The sequence below is a fragment of the Hibiscus syriacus genome, unplaced genomic scaffold, assembly GCF_006381635.1.
Source record: "Hibiscus syriacus cultivar Baekdansim isolate YM2019G1 unplaced genomic scaffold, ASM638163v2 tig00003973_pilon, whole genome shotgun sequence".
NCBI lineage: Eukaryota > Viridiplantae > Streptophyta > Magnoliopsida > Malvales > Malvaceae > Hibiscus > Hibiscus syriacus.
In genome coordinates this window covers 293,199-303,107 of record NW_024061989.1, presented here as the reverse complement: position 1 = coordinate 303,107, position 9,909 = coordinate 293,199, and the positions used below count along the sequence as shown (strand labels likewise).

Sequence of the window (9,909 nt, the reverse complement as noted above, 5' to 3'; positions counted from 1 at the left end):
ACTTAGTAAAATATATAAATATGATAAGTTACGAATTCAAAGAAATAATACCTGCATGGTTTCTTTTCTTGTAGTACCACTGTTGAATAGAGGCTCGAAAAAACTCCATTAACATAGTAATGGGTAATTTCCGGGAATGACGACTTAGAGCGTTGATTGATTCTGCACTATTAGACGTCATGAAACCATATCTTGCTCCAAGTTGATGTACTCTTGACCATCTTTCAAACCCGACATCTTCTAGTGTTTGAGCACACTGAGGCAAAACACGTCTTAAACAATTTATATGCTTATTGAAATCCACTTCCCGATAAGCTTTTACAGCCTTCCAGTATGTCCATTTGTGCTTTTTTATACCAGCAGACCTTGATTTTAGATTTCTATACAAATGAACACCACAAAGTCCATGAAAAGCATCTGGGAAACACCTTCTAACAGCGTTGTCAATTGAGTTTGCCCTATCGGATATGATTGTCAGATTGCTAATAGGACCTATGCAATCCCTAAGATGCCCCATAAACCATGTCCATGAATCAGAGGTTTCAGATTTGCCAACCCCGTAAGCTATTGGCAATATCCCATTGTTAGCATCCATGGCTACTGCTAATAAGTTTACTCCAAGGTATCGACCTTTCAAATGTGCTCCGTCAACTATAATAACTGGGCGCATGCAAGTAATAAACGAACGAATCTACAAAATAATATACACAAGAAATATAATCATTTAAATGTGAAATGCATGTAACTAACAAAAATGAGTCAACAAAATTATATTGATTTACTAACCGTAGCACCAATGGCGATAAACAGCAACTCAAAGCGTCCATCTCTATCTGTTTTGATATGAGTTACCGACCCAGGATTTTTCAGCTTTAAATTGTGACAATAAGCCGGCAGTTGGGCAAACGATGCTTCTGGCGACCCCCTCAACAATTCCAAGGCATAACATTTGGCTCTCCAAGCTTGAGAATATGATATACTAATCTTGAACCGAGCATTCATGTCAGTCATAATTTCATGTCCCCGATATACCCTGCCATTCAAAAACATTAACTCAGCCAGAAAACCACCCAACACCTTTTTGTTTGCCTGTCTATGGTGAGGAAAAACTTGGGTTCTTGAACATGTATGTTTATCAATAAAAGTCCTAACTTGAAACATTTTGCAATCTTTTATTCTCTTTGCAATCATACGCCACGTACAGTTTTTGTCAATCATACACCTTGTTTCGAAACGATCTTTGCTTGATTTGTTAACTTTTAGTTGATAGCCATCTTCCACACATTTCGTATATAAAGCTATCTTCAAGTCTTCCTTTGTATCAAAACAATCATCTTTCTTGATACGAATAACTTTTGTGTAACAATCAACTGCTTTCTTTATCAACTCTTCTTCCGGTATCTGTAGTAATTCTGGCATATTCCAGTTATACGCCCGTGGCATTTTCTTTTCTTCGGGGACTTTTTCTTCTTCTTTTTCTTCTTCAGGATTATATGAATTACAGAATGGATGTTCAACATGTTCATTCACAGTCGTAACTTCCTCCTCATTATCATCAACATTACATTCTTCGGCAACGGCTGTTTCATCATCAAAATTCGGGTATTGACCAATATCAATATCATTACACGCATGGTCTGTTTCTTCTTCTGAAACATCATCAAAATCCGTGTATTGACCAATATCAAAGTCCGGATATTGACCAAGACCAAATTTCGAATACTGACTAGTACTCACAATTTTTTCTGTTGGCTCATCATCGTCTAACTGGTCAATACGAAAACCGGAATTTGGTGCTGAAAGTTGATTGGGATTTGGATTAGAGAAAGGTTGTGGGTTTTGAGAAAAACTTAGTTGATTACTACCCGCTACTGACCCAACAATACTACTTCTAGGTTCAACAACATACAATGTAACATCATCTTGTGAAACACTAATGTAAGCAATGAATCGTTCAACATCTTCATTGTCGGTTAACAAATAAACTTTACCATTTCTCTGATAAGATAGCCTAAATCCACTTAGGGGCTCTAAATTCAATTTATTTGAAACACGTAGCATTAGAGTTTCATAAGTTAACTTTTGTAAAGACAATTTTAGTTGAAGATTTATGGGTAAAGGCATATATTGTAAAACACCATTAACATTATCCCATGACCCTCCAAAACACAAATCTATCCAAACATGATCAACATTAGATGATTTCATGGTTGTAACTAAACAAACGAGATGCGAAACTAAGACCTGTTGCCGGATGGGGAAGGATGTCGTTGGATATAGGAACGGATGTCGCCGGAGAGAGTGATAGATGGAGATGGAATGAGTTGCGATTTAGGGATTTAGTTTATGATTTCAGTGTTATATACCCAAAATTTCAGTGTTGTGATTTACAGATTCTCGTTGCGATTTACGGATTATCGTTGCGATTTACAGATTCTCGTTGCGATTTACGGATTATCGTTGCGATTTACGGATACGCGTTGCGATTTACGGATTATCGTTGCGATTTACGGATACGCGTTGCGATTTACGGATACGCATTGCGATTTACGGATACGCGTTGCGATTTACGGATACACGTTGCGGTTTACGGATACGCGTTGCGATTTACGGATACGCGTTGCGATATACGGATACGCATTGCGATTTACCCATACGCGTTGCGATTTACGGATACACGTTGCGATTTACGGATACGCGTTGCGATTTATGTGTTCGCGTTGCGATTTTCATATTCGCGTTGCGATTATGGAAAATCGCAATGCGAATTTGTACTATCGCATCGCGATTTTCAAGAATCGCGTTGCGATTCTGGAAACTGATTTGCGATTCTGGGGATCGCGTTGCGATTTTTATTTCGCGTTGCGATTTTGTTGGTCATTTTGGCAAATCCAAAAAAAGTTGGTTAAAATCGTATATTATAACTTTTTTTTGGTCACTGAGGCGATTTTCTCTTCATAAATAGAATTAAATGTATGATGTTAATTATTTAGAGTTTAAATTTTAGAATTTAAAATTATAATAAAATGTTATAAAGGGGGAAAATTCTTAAAAAGCCCAAAAAAACTGACAAATTAACTGAGAAAACCCTTATCTTTTTAATTGTTTTTTCAGCCCGACTGTTTCTTGGTTGTTCATTCAGTTAAAACCGAATCGAACCGAACTGAATTAACTATAATCGAATTAATCGAAATTTTTTTTTAACCGTTAACCGAACTGAACTTTTTTTCAAAAATATTAACCGAACCGAATAAAATTCGATTAATTTTTTAATTAACCGAATTTTTTTAATTTATATAAAAATTAAATGTTTTTTAATTAAAAAAAGTTTATAATTAATTTAAATAATATATAAATTATAAAATAAAAATTTCAGATAAATTTTTTAATTAATTAATATTGATTTAGGTTTAAAAGTTATTGGATCTTAAATTATTAATTGGGTTTTAAATGGTTTGGACTTAGCCCATATGTTATATATAATATATTTCATATTTTTTAATTCAAAAAAACAGTTTACAATTAATTTAAATAATATATAATTATAAAATAAAAATTTTATATAATTTTTTAATTAATTAATATTGATTTAGATTTAAAAATTATTGAATATTAAATTATTAATTAGATTTTAAATAGTTTGGACTAAGCTCATATGTTATATATAATATATTTAATATTTAAAATTTAATTTCGGTTAATTCAGTTAATTAATCGAATTCGAACCGAATTAACCATTAATCGAATTTTAAAAATTTTCTTAACCGTTAATTGACCGAACTAATTCGATAACCAAATCAAATTAACCAAACTAATTCAATTCAATCGATTAACCGAATTAATTCGATTATTTAAACACCCTAGTTCCTTGAGTTTCTATCCTTCTCACCACAACAGTGATAAAAGTAACAAAAACATCAAACAACTACTTTGAGTTAACATGAATATGATTCCTATTTTGACCCATCCTTTTTCTTTCCCTCCCCATTAACTTTAATTTATTTGTTTCCAATAATCAACATACATATATTTACTATTTCTCTCTCTCTCTCTCTCTCTCTCTCTCTCTCTCTCTCTCTCTCTCTAAGTTTGTCATTTTCTTCCTTGAAACTAAAAACAACCCAATGGCAACACAGCCGCAACCGGCAGCAGCTTCCTTTACTTGTTTCTTCTCATTGTTCTTCTCATCCTCCTCCTTTGTACCTTAAAACAGTATTTGTTTAGCTTCTTCTCAAATGTCTAAGCCCACATTATTCTTGTCCCTGTGATCTCTTTGGATCAGTATCTTATATACCCTTTATCACTATTGCACTCAGGTACATTTATCAGCCTTCTTTTGTCTCTGAATCTGTAGATTTCCCTTTCTTCTTCTTCCTTCACATTTCTTCATAAAAGGCTGCATTTCCCTTTTCAAAGTTCTTTGCTTTCTTGATGATGAACTGCGATTGTTTTAATTTTTTTTCTGTGCTTTTTGGAGGAAGATTACTTATAATGTGCATTTTCTCTGTATTTGTTATTGATTTTTGTTGGTTCATTCCTATTTTATGTGAAGCTTTTGTGGTACCTAAATTACACATCTGCTTCACTCAGATACTTTCTTCCTACTGTTTCACTGTCAATAAAGCTTAATACAAGTGAAAATGGCTTCTGTGCTTAGTTATCAATTCAGGGTTTGGGTTAAACTTAGTAATTTAACTTGATAATGTACAAAACAAAGTTCCCCCCCAGATCCTGACATGAAATTGATGTATTTGAAGCTTTTTAACATTGTTGTTTGGAGAATTTTTTTAATCATTGTTTAGATTTGCCCTTTTTAGACCCTTATGCAATGAATTGTAGTACATTGAAGTTTGATTCTTTCAATGTTGTTTTTTTTTCCTTATAGCTTACAGAAACTCTTCGTTCTCAAATTTAACATCTTGGCAAATTGAACATGTTCCTTTTGCTGAAAATTACTGTATATTCGACTGCATCTCTAGCTTTTGTGAAGGATTCATGAACATCGAATGCCTTGACTCGATTTTCTTTCGTGCAATACAGTAAAGGAATTCAAGTACTTTTCTTAAACATGGAGCAATATGAAGTATTGGAGCAAATTGGGAAGGGAGCTTTCGGTTCAGCTCTTCTAGTGAGGCATAAGCATGAAAAGAAGAAGTAGATTGCTAGGACGGACTTGTACCGGCCAAGTCCGTCCTCTGCTTATATTTAACTTTATTTCATGTGAAATCTTAGTAGAAGAACAATTAGAAATGGTTATTATTTGAGTCATCTTTTGGCAATTGATTTACCCTTTCATCTTTGGGGTTGCGAATAAGGTATGTGCTGAAAAAGATACGTCTCGCCCGCCAGACTGATAGATCACGAAGATCTGCTCATCAGGAGGTTCGTATGGTTTATTCATACATCTTTGCTATTCCTTTTGTATTTCATCGAGTCAAACATTCGCTAGAAAAGAAGAGATTGATTCCGATTGCTTTATATTCAACTATAATCTTAGCTATTTTTTTTATATATGGAACAATGTTGATGTTTGGCTGGACCAAGACTAGAGTTGTCCAAAATTGCTGCCTTACAGTTAGTTTATCGGTATGAACTCGGTTTAGTTCGATCAAATAGACTAATCTTTCAATTTGTTCGTGTAGATGGAGCTCATTTCTAAAATCCGCAATCCATTTATTGTGGAGTACAAAGATTCCTGGGTGGAAAAGGTATGCTTGCTAGTTCCCTTTAATAGCTACTGTGCTGGATAGGCCTCGATTCTCGTCCTTTTTTACACTATTTGCGGATACGTCGCCATTATATGTCATAATTGTCATGACATTAATATCGGAACCTTCCCGGTGATCAACAGCCTAACATGGGTTCACATATGTCCTTGTTACCGGGGTTGCTATGTCTGCATTATCATAAGTTATTGTGAAGGCAGAGACATGTAAGTTTCATTTCTTTGCTGATGCTGGTATCTGTGAGATAGTGCATTTATATTTGTAACTTGAAGAACCTTGCACGAATTTGGCGAATGGTAATAAGATTTTTTGTATAAAACAGGGCTGAAGCCATAAAGAAAGCGAATGGCATGCTTTTCCCCGAAGCGGTTTGTTTATTCCCATGCTTTTAACTTCAGTTCATTTTTTACTGCATTCCTATTCCCTTGTTTTGGACTGTTCATCGAAGAAACGTAACTCCGATCTTCCGAGCATGTTCAGAAACTGTGCAAGTGGCTTGTTCATCTCCTGATGGCTCTCGACTATCTGCACTTGAATCACATTCTTCATCGTGACGTCAAGGTTAGCGACATGCTGTTCCGCTCTTGCTGACAGTGTTACCACCTTCCAAAGTGCCTGAAGTAGCTTTTGTTAATAGTGGCTTATTTTATTTTTCTTTTCAGTGTTCAAATATCTTTCTGACAAAAGATCAAGACATACGTCTTGGCGATTTCGGACTTGCTAAAATTTCGGCTTCAGATGATCTTGCATCCTCTGTAAGTACCGTACTAACCTTCAAGAATTCATGCATCATCACCCGAATTTATTGATTGTAATTAGGGAGAATACTTTATATGCTTTTTTCAGGTTGTCGGAACTCCGAGCTATATGTGCCCCGAGTTTCTGGCTGATATACCTTACGGTTCTAAGTCTGATATCTGGTCATTAGGTAAGCATGTGCACGTAGTGGAAAATGCTTGTTTTTATCAGTCAATCTCGATAATTTCTCTCTATGTGTTTATATGACTTAATATATGTTTTCCAGGGTGCTGTATATATGAAATGACTTCTCTCAAGCCTGCATTTAAAGCATTTGTGAGTTCCTTTTACCCTTTATTAGACAGCCTTTCGTAAGCAGGTGTATCGATTGTAATGTATCGAGCTGTTGTTTGTTTAGATCTTGTAAATTTTTCTTGTGCTATTCGGATGTTTTATTCTATTTGTAGTGACCGAACTGTAACTCATTTGTGTTGGTGAATATGAAAATGCAATCGCTTCCGTCTAATGAGTGTACTTTGTTAGAAATAATTGATGCTTTGACATTCAGAGGCATTACTGCATTTCGAAACTCTGTTTAATGTTTAGCGAATCATTCTCGTTACATGTTTTGTTTTCTCTTTCGAGCTTTCGAGTAATCTTTAATCTCATGAGCAGGGTATGCAGGCGCTGATAAACAAGATTAACAGATCTATAGTCTCTCCACTTCCTACAAAATATTCCAGTGCCTTGTAAGCCTCATTTACAAGCATTTCGGTTTTCTACTGAAGAGTCATGTTGGTCTGATTATTGCATCAATTTCTTTTCAGCCGCGGCCTTGTGAAAAGCATGTTGCGCAAAAATCCTAAACTTAGGCCAAGTGTATGTATTGGCTCTCCTCTATTCTGTCTAACAATATATGCAGAGCATATTTACGAGTCTGAATGCAGTTCGATCTGTAAATGGTTTCAGAATGTTTTTTATGATCTTTCTCATCCAAGGTATCTACCGATTTTGACAGGCCGAGGAACTGCTCAGGCATCCACACCTTCAGCCTTATGTTGTTAAAGTTCATCATAAAATTAATAATCGTAGAAGGAATACTTTACCTGTGCTTCGGCCTGAAACCAATATAAAGAAAACTAGATTTTCGGACCCCATAGATACCCTCTTCTCCATTTACAAGGAGAGGCATCGATCCAACGACAGGACTTTAAATCCAAGCATATCAGGAGCCGAGCAAGATTCTGTCTGCTCTACCAAAGGAATACATCATGATACAAATGGTATACTGAATAGAAGGTTAGAAGATTTGTCTATTGATAGCAGCCAAGAAGGAACTGTTATTTGCAAGCTGATTACTTCGAAACTTTCAAGTGTCACCAAGGGTCCGAAATGTTCTTTGACAAAAGCTTCTGCAACTCCCAAGAGAGAGAAAGAGCTTTTGAGAAACCTTGACTCGGTAAATTCTATGGAGTTCCCGCCTCGCAAAACACATTTATAGAGATTCTTAGCTATAACATTTTTCTTGTTTCGAAATCTGGGTTTTTAGCTTTAGTTGCATTGTGTTTACCGTTTCAGGTTTCGCGCACTCCAGTTAAGAAACCTCTCCCCTCAACTCGAAGAGCTTCCTTGCCTCTGCCGACAAGAACTACGGTTCAAGAACCTCCTTGTAGATCTAATGCTGGTATTCTTCACCACATACAATCATCGGATGTCTCCGTCAAAGCTCCTCGAATTGATAAGATAGCTGAATTCCCGTTAGCCTCATATGAAGATGCATTCTTCCCCATCAACAAAACTTCTCCAAAATCTGAACGGGGCTTCTCTAGCACGCCACAATTTGTCAACCATTCAATCACGAAAGACAAATGTACAGTTCATAAATGCGATCAATTGTCTAGCAAGCCAAATTTCGCTGATGCATGACAGGGAATTCAACACAGCTCGTTCCATGCAGATGGAGATGATGTAAGTGTTTCCTCGGATCAAAATGCAATTGCCGGGGCATCTTGCCGCACCTCATCAGACATGTCGGAACCGTCTTTCGGTTGGGCCCGGAATTGGGCTTCGACTTGAGTGATTGGGTTGGGAGTCGCCACCGACCATTTTAAAATGAATTTAGGTGGGTCGGATACCATCTTACCTGATCTGCGTTGTACCAGAAACGTGTCGGGTTCGGGAGTCGATTACGGTCAAGGAAGGGTTAGCACCCTTAAACCGCCCTTTCGGTACCAATTAATTTGTCGGTTGTCTTAGTTGCGAAAATTTAAAATTTAAATTTAAATTTAAAAACTCGATGCAAATCACTTACCTTTGATCAATTGGAATTTCTGAAACAAATGAGTCGAAGATGTTAGAAACAAAAAATAACAAATAAGTAATGAATTAGGAAGAATAAAATAATAAATAAATAAATGAATATGAATCAAATGGCAAGAATTTTTAAAAATACTAAAGTCAAAATAAATAAAAGAATAAAAAAGATAAAAGGTGAAGAAAACGAGATAGGGAAAAATAAAAATAAAAAAGAATATTAAAAAATAATAATTAGAACGAATATTAAAAACGTTAACTTTTAAAAGTAAATAAAATAAGAGGAAAAAGTGAAAAGTGTAATATGGGAAAGAAATAATAATAAAAAAATAATAAAAAGAAATGGGTTAAATTTTGAAATTAGAAAATGTTAGAAAAACAAAATAAGGTAAATAAATAAAAGGATCAGAATGAATTAAATTAGACTTTGTGCACTGAAATTGATACTAAAACCAAACTGTAAAAAAACAAAATTAGAGGGTTAATTCACAAAATATAAAAAGTGTAGAAGGTGACCAATTTGAATGAATTGAGAATCCAGAGACGAAATTACAAGTGATGGCCAGATTGAAATGCGATTTAAACTACCAGGGACTGCGGAGAGAATTAAAGAATCTTCTATTTGCATAATGGTCCCTGCTATATATATACATAACCAAGCTTATTTTCGTTCATTTTCTTCACTCTCAACAATCTCATCTCTCTCAAACGAGAGAGCTCCCGGTTCCCTCCCCAGCCGAATGCTGGCCACCACAGCCGTCGCCAGAAATCGCTTCGGCTGCCATAACCGGCGGCCGGACAAACTCGAAACTTACACAAAACGCTCCTCTCAACGCCCCTAAACCAAAATCGAGCCCTATATCCCCTAGAAGCGCCTCCTCCGACGTAGATCTAGGAAACTAACTCCGGGTTCTTTACCTTTTTCACGAGACCGTTCGTTTCCCGACGACCGTTCACCTCCCCGATTTGCTCTTTTGTACGGTTGGCTTTGTTTTTGGCACTGCTTTGTTCTTTGTGGCTCGTTGTTTATGTGGGTTTTGTGTTGGTATGGTCGTGTGGTTTGTTTTTTTGTGGTTCAATGTTTGTATTGTTGTGATATTTCTGTGTTTGGTGTGGGTTTATTGGTTCTCGG

The 9,909-nt window shown here is 35.9% G+C and overlaps 1 protein-coding gene across 1 annotated transcript; it reads left to right on the top strand.

Annotated features, from left to right (window-relative positions):
* Window positions 1-4,100: 4,100 nt before the first annotated feature.
* Window positions 4,101-8,427, top strand: LOC120185224 (serine/threonine-protein kinase Nek1-like). The gene is made up of 14 exons (XM_039189512.1): window positions 4,101-4,316; window positions 5,041-5,154; window positions 5,316-5,382; window positions 5,643-5,707; window positions 5,885-5,932; window positions 6,049-6,094; window positions 6,207-6,287; window positions 6,389-6,481; window positions 6,573-6,654; window positions 6,751-6,800; window positions 7,140-7,213; window positions 7,292-7,343; window positions 7,483-7,923; window positions 8,043-8,427. The coding sequence occupies exons 2-14, from the start codon at window positions 5,069-5,071 to the stop codon at window positions 8,388-8,390; spliced, it is 1,533 nt and encodes a 510-aa protein (XP_039045443.1). The 5' UTR covers window positions 4,101-4,316; window positions 5,041-5,068; the 3' UTR covers window positions 8,391-8,427.
* The last annotated feature ends 1,482 nt before the right edge of the window (window positions 8,428-9,909 follow it).